This window comes from Anser anser (assembly GCF_964211835.1).
Source record: "Anser anser genome assembly, chromosome: 1".
NCBI classification, from domain to species: Eukaryota; Metazoa; Chordata; class Aves; order Anseriformes; family Anatidae; genus Anser; species Anser anser.
This window is the reverse complement of record NC_139720.1, coordinates 133,083,301-133,096,288: the sequence shown is the minus strand read 5'-3', so window position 1 is coordinate 133,096,288 and position 12,988 is coordinate 133,083,301. Positions and strand designations below refer to the sequence as shown.

The 12,988-nt window shown below is 39.2% G+C and overlaps 1 protein-coding gene across 7 annotated transcripts in view; it reads left to right on the top strand.

Annotated features, from left to right (window-relative positions):
* The window catches only part of CLCN4 (chloride voltage-gated channel 4), a 47,527-nt gene that overhangs the window by 20,974 nt on the left and 13,565 nt on the right, over positions 1 to 12,988 (top strand). For all 7 annotated transcript variants that reach the window (XM_083846963.1, XM_083846965.1, XM_083846964.1 and 4 more), the window contains 5 exons: positions 5,585 to 5,707; positions 7,590 to 7,796; positions 7,889 to 7,969; positions 8,530 to 9,075; positions 11,653 to 11,839. In XM_083846963.1, the coding sequence (XP_083703089.1) occupies positions 5,585 to 5,707; positions 7,590 to 7,796; positions 7,889 to 7,969; positions 8,530 to 9,075; positions 11,653 to 11,839 (1,144 nt within the window). The remainder of the gene's footprint in view (positions 1 to 5,584; positions 5,708 to 7,589; positions 7,797 to 7,888; positions 7,970 to 8,529; positions 9,076 to 11,652; positions 11,840 to 12,988) is intronic.

Here is a 12,988-nt window from a genome sequence, read left to right as displayed (position 1 = left end):
TCGGAGTCATGAACTGAGAGTGTTGGTGGGATTTTTTTTTTTTGATTACCACAAACAGTATTTGCATAACTTGGGATAGGTCCCATTGTTACAGTGTCATGTGTGATAGAAATTGGAAAACTGCAAGATCTCACTCTTTTTTTTTTTTTTTTTTTAAATCAGTATTAAAACAAAAGTGTTTCATAACACTCATAACATAATCACCGGGGGACCTTAGCCGCTATCCAAACTTTTCTTTTAAACACAGTTTTATATGAGAAAAAAAGATCATCCCTGACAAATATATTTAAAAGCAAATGTTGATGGTTGCAGATGGATTTTATGTGTTCAGATGTTTTGAACTGTACTGCAAACTACTAAAAACTGCTTGTTGTGACCTTACAATCAATTTCTTTATGGGATAGCAAAATATTTAGATAGTGCTGAACACTGGGGAAATAATGGGCTTACTGGGAAGTGGCCAAATTTAAAAATTTGCAGGGGGCGAGTACAGGAGGGGAAAAATCTGATCCAGATTGATACGAAACTTATATTGAAAAAACTTTTTACTATCCTTTCTTTTTTATTGTAGTAATTTTAAATACAAATAATGCTGTTTCAGAGCAAAAAAAAAAAAGGAAGGTTTTGCTTTTTAGATATTAAAAGTAGCCTTTCTGTACACTTTGTGGCAGATGATACTTTTATGACATTTTATTTCCACCTAAACTATTCAGTGTATTGGACAATACTGATTCCTTCACAATTCTTTATTTTCTTTTTTTTTCTTTTCTTTTTTTTTGGTCAGAATTATTAGGTTGAAAAGAATCCCTGATTTCTATAGGTGTCTAGCGGGCAATATTGAATGTGACATGGGGGTAGGATGGATGTGACATTGAGGATAATTGGCTTATGGAATACCGAAGTCTGTAATGGAAGTCTCTTTTCTGTAATACTTGATATTTCAGTTTAGTAACTAATAGGGAAGAAAATATATACTTCAGTGGCTTAAATCTTCTCCAGCCAGGCAAGTAAAAACTGGGTGACTTGGAGAGATTGTCTCAGATCTTTTTGCAGTTTGGATGTCGTCTGGTCCTGTAGAAAATGTTTCAGGAAGCCTTCGTTGCTGTACAAGTTTGTCATTCACATTCACTTCAGTGCTGCTTTAGGTTTATAGTTAAAGTAATACTAGATGAGAGTGTTTGTGAATACGTATAGCCCAATTTTCCATGCTTTTAATTAACCGTAGTGAAAGTAGTGGGGTGCTCACTGTTCCTGAACATTCCCACCACTTAATCACAGGCAGAAATCTCTCTGTACAGCTGCCAGTCCACAATGTCAAACTTCCCTTTGCCAGAGGTTTCCTAGGTCTGCACTTTTCTTCATAAACAGATGGTTCCGATGGTTGTGTCTTTGCACCACTGAAGAAATATTACCCTGGTATAAAGTTGCAGGACTGGGGAAAAGGTTGTAATTTAAGCGAACAAAATATGTGGGAAGGCTAAAAAGGGGGAGAAAGTTACAATTGTTATGGGATTTGGAAATCCTGTGCATGTGTTTGACATGCTGTTACTCTGAAAGGCTGGAATATTTAAACAGAGCATATCCTTGAGAAAATTTATTGCTTTCACCTGCTACACAAACTCAGCAGTCATGACTATTGCATGCTGTGGCCTAGAAGAAAAGTATCATCTAGGTGGACAGTGTAAAGCTGCTCACTTTATATACAAATTGGTCTTCTGACCTCCTAGTATATTGTCACTGTGGGAAAAAAAAAAATCTTTTTGGCTTAGTTTTAGGCTCTTTCTCAAAACAAAGGTGGCTCTAAGATCTGTAGTTCTCTAACTGCCATGGATGCTGTAATACGAAAAAGACGGCTGTCTATTACTGTTACATAGAAATCCCAGGCAAAGATCAATAATACCTCCATAGAAATGTGAATTTGGCAAGCAAAAATTTTGCTCTGTAGCAAAAGGCTTATGATATAGGCATGTTTTACATGAATCTTGTAGCTGTAAAGGACTCTAGGAGGGATCAAAATACACTGAAAATTATTGAGTTTCAGGATATATATACATATATCCTAAATATATAATATTGCTTGACTTTGCACTCTGTGTTTGGGTAGCTGCCCTATAAAACAGCAGTACACAGAAAGACTAATTTGGAGCACATTTTAGACAAAAAGTTCTCAGAGCAATTTCCCTAAAGGTACTCTGTGCAGGCATGTCTTAGTTTTCATGCTTGACTGTGACTCTTTCTCATCATAGCCAACTAAATTTGGCATTTCGAGGACTAAGATTTTGACCAGTTCTTCCTTGTGGTTTTGCTGATTTGTGTCTGTGATAAACCCTGTACATATGTTCTCGCTGAAAATTGTGACATTTCTTATGTTATCTCTTGAAAAATGGTTTCATTCTAGTCCTTCTATAAAATGAGCCCAAAGCAGAGTCTTGATATAAATTGTTATGGAAAACATAATAGCACGTGAGAAACACTCCAGGCTGTATTTTCTTCCCTAATCACTGTTTTGTAGGCCAACAGTACCCTTCATTCCTCTGGTCATGAATTGCTTCCAAAGAGCACGTGAAGAGTGCTGTGATGCAAGAGTTTCAAAACCTTCAAATTCACTGGAGCTGTGTGTGTGTAAATCGCAACAGATGCCACCTACTTCAGCTAGCTTGCTGGCACTATCTAGAGCCCCAGAGCTTCTGCAGATCCAGTTTGATCCTAACCTCAACTGCACTGGAGCTGAGGACTCTGTTTCTAATGCCTTGTGTCTGTCCAAGTTAGAGGGAAGGACCATATGTTTTCTGTGGCTCATGACACTGGATCTGGACGTGGCTCATAACACTCCATCTTTACAGCATCACAGAATGATTTTGTTTGGAAGGGATCTCTGGAGGTAATCTGGTCCTACTCCCTTGCTCAAGCAGGGCCACCTACAGCAGGTTGCCCAGGACCATGCCTAGGCTGCTGGATCTCCTGTCACGAAGCCGAGACTTGCAAGACAAGGAAACCTCTCTGTATCTTGGACGCACTTCCCAACTTTGCAGCCTTGAATCTGTCAGTCTTGTGAGCCCTCAGGACATACATTGTCGTAAAGTCCACAGGAGGGAATCTGTAAGCTGTGACATCTCCAGCTGAGTCAGAGTTGAGCTCTTTGCTTCTGTAGAAAACAAGTATTGGCCAGCAATGGGTTGCATCCTGAGCGATGTGTTTTATTTCAGTATTTGGAGTTTATGAGAGTTGTATTCAATTTTGTTCCATTTGTACCTAAATTGGACTGAAACAAGATCTGAAATATTGCTAGGTACTTGCAAACTAAAATATAAAGTTTTGCTCAGTTCTATGGCTTGCTTCATCTCTATTGCTGCTAGGGTGAGTCCTCTGAGCCATTGGTGGGAAAGGTCTTAACAGGATCATCTCTACTGATGAGCTTTTTTGGTCTCTGATTCCAGTGTAGAATTTTACTGATTTCAGGGCCTTACTAACAACATATAATGGATGAGAAATCATCCATTTGCTATATTGAGTTACTACTAAATAGCTTCCCAAAGGTTTTGTTATTAATCATTAGAAACTGCTTCATCTGGACCTGTAGAATGCAAGATATCTGGAGAATGTAACAATGAGAGTTGTCCCAAGGGACAAGACTGAACAGGCCATATGGACTCCTGTGAGGTCTTGCCACAGTGGACTAGGTGTAAACGCGATTGCAGTAATGAGCTGGCGTAGTTTTCATTTGAATTCTGAGTTGTGAAAGAAGAGGAAGCAAAAGGAAACAAAATTAATTTGACTGAAGTGAATTTAGAAGCAGAACTGCAGCTTTACCTCAACATTGTAGGGCAAATTTTTGTAATGGCATTGGTCTTCTTTGGAGCTAATCCACATCCATAGATGAGTATTTTGCCCTGGGGCAACATATTCAGAGTTCTCTTTAGAGGAAGAGTAAATATTGTCATAGCTGTTTGTAATTGAAAGCACTAGGAGAAGACATTCATGAAGAAATGAGACTATCTTCAGCTGTAGCAACAAAGATCCATGATTGCTATAGACAGATGTCAATCATTGTAAGTGTGGGACCTGTGACTACCTAGTCTCCAGGGCACTAGGGGATGACATTGTACTGCTCTTCTGCTTTTATTAGCAAGGCCAGATGCAAACATCAGCAAGCATAAGAGGAGCTTAACAAATTGCCCTTCTTTCAAATATATCCACAAGGGTAAGGGCTTTTCAATTGGATAGAGACCAGGAAAATGAGGCTTAGCAAACCTTCATGTTGTTAAAGGTTGATTTCTTTCAGGCTTGCAAACACAAAGACCTCCCAGTACTAGTGTTTTTATTTTTTATTTTTTTAATATATTTTTAAATTATTATTATTTTATTATTATGACTAGGAACTGGGTCTGGCCAGCTCTATTAACAGAAGCCATGGTACAACTGATTAATGCCTATTTTTCTATTTGATTTACCATAATGTTGATATCTAGGCTGCTGTCCTGCAGAGCAAAGGCAAGAGCCTTGATGTTCTTCAGCAGCTGGGCTTGCATCCGGTAGTAAGAGTTCACCTAGAGGTGAAGGTTTCATACCAGTTCATGCACTGAGGTTCATCTTATTTTTTATTCTGTAGTGTCGTGTTGCTGGAGGAGATTATTTGAAGGCTTAAGCTCCTTGCATTAGTCCAATGCCTCTGACTAGGTTCTCTTTTGTTTGTGTAGGTGGGGTTTTCAAAATTCTTCTCAAAATTCTGCTTGTGGAGAAGGAGACGTAATTTAAGGCAGACTTTAACCACAATTTTTGCTTGACCTTTGAGGCAGGTAGAAAACTTGAAGATCACTACTGGCTATGCTTTTGCTATATTACTACTGCACAGTCAAGTATAGCTAATGATCATCAGCATTTCCATTCTGTCAGTAAAGATGTTCAGCTTGCAGATTGGTGTTTATTGATGATTGGAATACTTTTAAAATGTTGGGGGAAAATGATTGTGATGTGTGTGAGTGGGGTCTGTAAAGATACTGTGTTTTCAAATTATTCTCAACTGTATCATAGATAGTGTGTTACAGAAAGGATTTATTTATGCTTTCACCCTTCCACTGGCTAACTAAACTGGCTGCTAATATGCACAGGGATACAGTTTGAAAAGATCAGCATCTGACCTTTGAATACCAGCGCTCAGAAATGTATCAGGGTCTCATGTCCTGTCACCTGCCATGGGATGAACACAGCAGATTGCTTCAGTATGTGCTTTTTTATTACCAATTCCTTTTGCCCTTATGACATATTTGTTTAAGTCCTGGAACTTTTGTTGTTGGCTTTATTTTTCAGTGCTTGAAAAATTCTCTGTTTAAGGTGTTTGTGTCCCTGGCAAACCAACTGAACGGATTGTGTTAGTTATATCTTAATACGTTGCTTTTCCACATAGGTAGCAAATATTTTTTATGAGTTTATTATTTGTCCTTCTTGAGCCAAATACAAATGCATTTACATGCAGCTGGCATGTAAATGAAAAGACCAGGATTCATGCCATCATGATCCCTAGAAGAAGGATGAGATTTACCAACCTGTATTTATCTAACAATGTTTGTTACTGTTATTTTTCTAGGGTGCAAGTGCTTACATTCTAAACTATTTTCTATACATTATGTGGGCTCTGTGTTTTGCTTTCCTGGCAGTCTCCCTGGTCAGAGTGTTTGCTCCCTATGCCTGTGGCTCTGGAATCCCAGAGGTGAGTTTCTCTTTATGGATGGACATCCAAAAAACAAACCAAAAAAGAAAAAAAGATCATTTGCTGCCTTTTCCTATTCCAGAACTGTACTATCAGGTAGCATTAGGAACAAGAAGATTGTCTTTCCACCTCTTGTGCCATCATTCTTTTGTCTAACCTGCCTATCAAAAATTTTCATAGCAGAAAATGTTCAAGTGCCACTGTGGCTTGTTAAGTTCTGGCAATGAAGAAGTATGTATATTGAATTAAAAACTGACAGCTCCCGGTCATCATTTTATGGGGTCCAACTTTTTGTATCTAAGGCACTTATGAGGAGATTATACAGTGTTTTCTTTGGACGAAATTACTTGGACCAGTTACAAGATAGAAATTTTTAGGCAAAGCTTTAAAACAAAAGCAAAGTAAAATAACAGGGGAGGACAACAAATCTAAAATTTCCTAAGCAACTTAAGATGCAAGATGCCCATCATTTGGGATGTCTGAAAAGTGCCTGGCTGTCCATCTTCTGCAAATCGTGTCTTTGTACACAATGTCATGCTGGTATGACAGCATTAGGACTGCCAAAATCTCTACTGAGTTTTTGATATTTTGTATATTGAGCCTAAATCCATATTGAGTCATTGAATGGTGGACCCCTGTAATTAAAGCAGCTTAACTACTCCATTTTTTTGAAATCATAGCAATCTTTTGTTAGAAGTGCTACAGAACCACTGAGATTATTATTTAGGAATTTGGCAAACAGAACCAACAGCCCAAATTTTAGAAATCTTTGCATGCTTTTTTCTTTACCTCTAGGAGAAGCATCCAAGAGCTCCATAGCCAAATAGGGGAAAAATAAAACAAAACAAACAAACAAAAAACCACACCTGCAAATAATTTGAAATATTTATATAATTTCCATGTTTCAAAGTAGTCACATTTGTTACATATTTGATACATCTCTAAGTATGTTTAAACATTTTTCTTGGTTAACTGTAAATCTAGTTTATAGAAAACAATTTTCAGAACCACTTACGCCACTCAAAATCAGTTTTACTTGATACCTATATTTGTTTGCAAGAAATGCTTTTAATAGTACTTGCTGTTAAGAAGAATCCAGCAAAACCACTATTATTTAAACACTCTCAGTCAATTCCTTTTCTTAATTATTGTTTTAAAGCCATAGTTAATAAAGTAGAGGTTTGGCTTTCAATGACAATACAACTCCTTATTCTAGTTCCCACTTTTGCTGCTAAAAGTGGGCATGACCCTCCACATCCCCCATCATTGTTATCGAGGGGTAAATCACATGTGAGGGTAACACTCAACTCTAGTTCCTTTCCAGAGCTAGTTTCCAAATCCAAATCTCCCTGCAGCATGTGTTTAATGCATGTGCGTTGCACTCTATCCAAGCCACTTATATGCAAAATTAAGAGGAAATGTGTAAAAATAAGATCTCTTGGACTTTCTCATTTCATAATACTTGCATGCTTTTATCTCATGGCCATTCCAAATATTTAGAACTTTTTTCCCCCTTGTTTTAACTGGGAAAAGCCTGTGCTTGTTTATTTGCTTTTTTTCTGCTTTGTTAAAGTTCAGTCTAGTTTAACTCTGATCCTGTAAGCCAAGAAGATATGTAAGAGTTTCACATTTCTATTGATCTCTGTGAGGCTCCTTACCGACGCAGGGGACCACCCATAATAACAGTAAAAGTGTGGTCTGCTTAACCCCTGCTCAGAGATCGCTGTGGGAAAGTTGCCGTACCTAGGGTTCCTTTCTCTCCATCACTGTCTCTTTTCAAGCAGTCTGTAATTTTTAATTCTGCTGAGGTTTTAACTCCATTCGCAAGTTCAGAGTAGTTCAGGTTTCTTCAGCTCTTCAATATGTTCTTCCTGCTTTCCAGATAAAAACCATCTTGAGTGGGTTCATTATTAGGGGCTACCTGGGAAAGTGGACACTTTTAATCAAAACAGTCACCTTGGTTCTGGTGGTATCTTCAGGCCTCAGCCTTGGGAAAGAAGGGCCCTTAGTCCACGTGGCCTGTTGCTGTGGAAACTTCTTCAGCAGCCTCTTCTCAAAGTACAGCAAGAATGAAGGAAAGAGGAGAGAGGTGAGTTTGGCTCAAACCATCCTTTATTTCCCTTTCCAGATACTCAGTGTTTCAAAGGACTTATGCCTTGTAAATAAATATTTGCTTTGTAGGTGCTTTCAGCCGCGGCAGCCGCAGGAGTTTCTGTTGCCTTTGGGGCTCCAATTGGAGGTGTACTTTTTAGTCTGGAAGAGGTGAGACCTGGCAGTTCATTTGTTTCAGTAAATATATTTTCTTTTGATGTCTTTTTCTAAGAGTCCTCTTCATTTTTCAAATATTTATATGCTTATTTTTCTTCTAAAGCAAAAATAATCTTTGATTTCTAGTAATAAGAAATAGCCAGGTGTTTTAGCATAATTTGAGTAAAAGGTGATCACTGGCTTCCTGAAAACAAATAAAATGATTCAATCGGGAAATGTATCACTGTGCTGAATTTTCTATGGCTTTCTGATAGCTGCTGCATGGGATGAACTGCTGAGCACCTGTCTTACCCTCTCTAGCCAGCAACTTTGAATTTAGGTTCATTGATTTTTCACTGGTTGCTGCTCCATAACCAAAATCTCAAAATGCCTTTCTAATACCTTTGTGAACAAGTTCTGACTGTGGTAACAACTGGTGTTCTCAGTACAGTCAGATGCAGAGTCACAGATTAAATGCTACAGCAGCCTACTGTGCACAGTGCTCAAGCAAATAATTAAATCCAATGTCCTCCATCACACTCAGTGAAGTGTTTACTGTCTCTGCTTGGTTTTAGGTCAGTTATTACTTTCCTCTGAAAACCCTCTGGAGGTCATTTTTTGCTGCTCTTGTGGCTGCCTTCACACTGAGGTCCATCAATCCTTTTGGAAACAGCCGACTGGTCCTTTTCTACGTGGAGTACCATACACCCTGGTACATGGCCGAGCTCTTCCCCTTCATTCTGCTCGGCGTCTTTGGTGGCCTCTGGGGGACCCTCTTTATCCGATGCAACATTGCCTGGTGCAGGAGACGAAAAACCACCAGGCTTGGGAAATACCCAGTCCTGGAGGTTATTGCGATAACGGCTATCACTGCCATCATCGCCTACCCCAACCCCTACACTCGGAGGAGCACCAGTGAGCTGATCTCGGAGCTCTTCAATGACTGCGGTGCCCTGGAGTCCTCGCAACTCTGTGACTACATCAATGACCCAAACATGACCCGGCCGGTGGATGACATTCCTGACAGACCTGCTGGCCCTGGAGTCTACACTGCCATGTGGCAGCTTGCCTTGGCTTTGGTGTTCAAAATTGTCATCACAATATTCACTTTTGGCATGAAGGTAAACAGGGGAGTGGTGCAGAGCCTGCCGTGGCACCACAGCTTTGCATGTAGCACTGAAGCTGTCTCTATCCCAAGGCACAGATGGGTTGTGTTCAGCAGCTATGGTCTGTCTGACGTGGCTTGGGTGCCTCTGACCTCGGCCATGCATGGGTCGTTGTGATGTCTGCTGGTCCTCTGGCCTGCCAGCACCTCGCTCTGCAGGTCCAGGTGGCAACAGAGGGACAAGCCTTGCTATTTTTCACCTTCTAGTTTTCTTTGGTTTTATTAAGTGAAAAAGGTATCTGGAAGGGCATTTAAATCCACTGCTGCCAATGAGCAAATTCAGTGTGATTCCCACTGCAGCTGTCTTTCAGCTCTCTCAGAGATACGGACTGTTTACATTGTTGTTTGTCTTGTTGGATTAATGTCTTAATGTGCCTCAAGGTAGCTATGTTCAGAGAAGTAATGGCTTTCAGTTTACTGATTTACACATTTAAAATCTCACAAGGATATAAAAGTAGCTGAAAGCTTCTATTTTTGAATCTTTTTAAGCACTTCAGCCTGGAAGAATGAGGGAGTGGGAGGACTGACAGATGTATGATTTGATTATTCTAGATTTGCAGCTTTTTCTTTCCGCTCATCCTCCTTCCCATAAACGGGTGATGAAAGATCCAAGAACAATTTATCCAAGCTTTCAATATATACAAAGCTGTTTGTGGCGAGTTTTATGTATCTGGTTGCTGGAGCCCATATAAAACACATATCTGTCTGTCTACAGCTCCCATGATCTGAGAATTTAGTTCTGGATCCGACTGCAGCAGATGATGTGAGGTTATTCTGAGTTATACACTATATGGTATGCCATATTCAAAGCTAAGGCATCTCATTTTTTTTTTTCTCTTAAAAACTGAGCTTGAACTGAAGATCCTTTAGAATGCCAGTTACCAGAAAAATAAGAGGAAATTGCTGGAAGTTTGCTTTTCTGTCATGTTTTCTCCATTTGGGACATCCCTGATGACAACTACTAAATTGTGTTCAGATCAATCAGGATGACTGATTGAGTTCTGCTGATTTCTTGAGCAGAGAGAATGAGTGGGAGTTTAAGAGCACTTGGATGTTACAGGTGTAATATTCTTGGAGGAGGGTTTGGAACAAGATGCCCTTCACTGCAGAACGTGATTTGTGCTGCAGCTGGCAGCCAGTTGTTACTATGCTCGTTCATTAGCTAAAACTTCTGAGTTTGGGTCTTCATTTGACATATGGTTCTTTATTTGACATATGGTTCTTTATTTGATATATTTAAAATTCCTTAGAAGCAACTGACAGTTTCAACTATTCTGAAAAAGAACAGACAAAATAGATTTACCCATCAAATTTAGAAGGCCTGATCTGATTGTATCAGCAAAATTAACAATATATTGTGGAGGAGCTTCTGCTGTTATCAGCACTAATGCTTTTGGGCCATGCCAAGGTTGTTAGTTTAGTTTTCTAGGAAGCTCAAGGTATATTTTTAGAATCCAGAAGATATATATAGCTTTTCTCTATAAAAATAACAAAAAGTCTATGCTTGCAAGTCCTTGCAATGTTTGTCTTCTCCGCTAGGAAATTTGTCTCCAGCTTGACATCTAAGAAAAAATTCACTTGGCTGAGGCAAAATGGCCTGCCTTCCTCTCCCCTCTCCCCTCTCCCCTCTCCCCTCTCCCCTTTCCCCTTTTTTCCCTTTTTCCCTTTCCCCTTTCTCCTTTCCTTTTTCGCCTTTCACCCTTTTTCCCACTCTCCCTCTCCCCTTTTCCCTTTCCCTTTTCCTTTTCCTTTTTTCCCTTTCCCCTTTCCCTTTTCCTTTTTCATTTGTCCTTTCTCTACCTCTTTCTCTACCTCTTTCTATTCCTCCTCCTCTTCTCCTTTTTTCTTCTTTTTCTTTCCTTTTTTTTTTTTAATGATTTGTGACTTGTCTATGTAGCATACAAGAAGGTAATGATTCATAGAGCTTCCAGGATAATACATAGCAAACTGAGTTGAAGAAATATCTGCATCTGAGCACTCAGCCACTTTTCTCTAAAATTTTATTCTGTGTGTGACATTTAATTTAAAATCTGGTTTGATTTAGCCTGAAGGAGTAGCAGCAAAGTTGTAAAGTACTTCATGTGAGAGGCATTGAATTCAAGATGTTATTTTCAGTCAAGCCTATTCTCAAGCCTATTCTCAAGCCCATGACAGAGCCATCAGCAGCTCCTGATGAGGAAGCAATAAAGTCAAAAACAGGAACATCCTGGCTTTAAAAACAGACCATGATTCAGAAATACCATTTATTTATCAAATTCAGTGTGATACAGCAGGAAGGATTCAAAATGGCTATAAAAATACATTAAAATTACATAAAGCTGTTAATATACATGTAGTTGCACAAACTCAATCACTGCAGAAGCCTATGGGGAACATCACTGTAGGCTGCCAAAAAGCTACAGCCTTCTGATCTAGCTTTTAATAAGGAAAAAGTGTTCTCTTGTTTCCAATAATAAATAATTAATTGTTTGATCAATAATTTCATTACTGGTCATTTTTGTTGATGCACTCACGTGTCTATATTTTATTCAAGATCCCTTCAGGCCTCTTCATTCCCAGCATGGCTGTTGGAGCTATGGCTGGCAGGATGGTTGGGATTGGAGTAGAGCAGCTGGCATACCACCATCATGACTGGATCATCTTCAGGAACTGGTGCAGACCTGGGGCAGACTGTGTCACACCAGGACTTTATGCTATGGTGGGAGCGGCAGCTTGCTTGGGTACAGTACCTGCTGATCACTGTGCATGTGTAACACGGGTATTTGGGCACCTACAAATTGGCTTAAGACAGCTTTATGTTTGTGTTAGGTTCTGCGCTGGCATGTAATGGATGTGATGGGGTAAAGCACAGGCAGCTTCCTCAAAGGGTCTCTCCAGTAGTCTACCAAGTGGTCAACACGAGCAGCTTGTAGTCACCAATGCCTGCTCCTTGTAATCTGAAAAAAAAAAAAAACCCACAAACAAACACACAAAAAAAACAAACCAAACAAAAAAAACCAAAAACAAACAAACACAAAAAAACATGCACAAAGAATGAAAGAATTAAAGTTAGGCTATTGATTTCAAATGAGGAGTGGTGGTTTTTTGTTTTGTCTGTTTTTCCTTAGGTATAATGAAATTCACAGTAGCTGGAGTAAAGCTACTTCTTGTTTAGATTGTGCTCTCTCTCTGGTGCAGGAAACAAATTCCCAGGTCTGGCTAAATCTTAACCAATACAGAGGTAAAAATTCGGTGTCTTATTACGGCTGTATGACACACACTGGTCAATTGGGCTGTCTTTTTGTTTTCATTTTGACCACAGGCCAATATTTGATTACATTTAATCACTGAGATTCATTGGATTTAAAAAGAATGACCTGCTAACTATTAATGCTAGATCATTGAATCATACCTCATGTATCAAATTTCTGGTCATAAATCTAACAAGAATATTGCAAGAATGCCATCTGAACACATTTTTACCTTATCATGCCTTTCCCCTTCTGTATGTGCATGTTTTACCTCCTTTTGTTGTCATCATTGATACAATCATTAGATGATAAAATAACAGTGGGGAGGTATAACATCTTTAATGTAATTGGGTAAAAAGATGCACTCAGAGAAGAGCTGGAAAAGTGTCAGTTTCAGAATTTCTTGTTAGCAAAGTATGGATCATTTGTGTGACCAGTTATGGAGGAGCTAAGGGCAGGATTTGCCTGTCTAAATTTACTGTCTGTAATGTAGACAGTAACACCTGAGCTGTGGTGATACCTTTCACAGTGAATGCAGAAAAATGAGATACTCAGAAGTTCAGTCTCATCTGGCAATAGACATCTAAAACCAGGCAAATGAGCAGATGAATTTGTCCTTGAAGGATTTGGTTTGTCTCC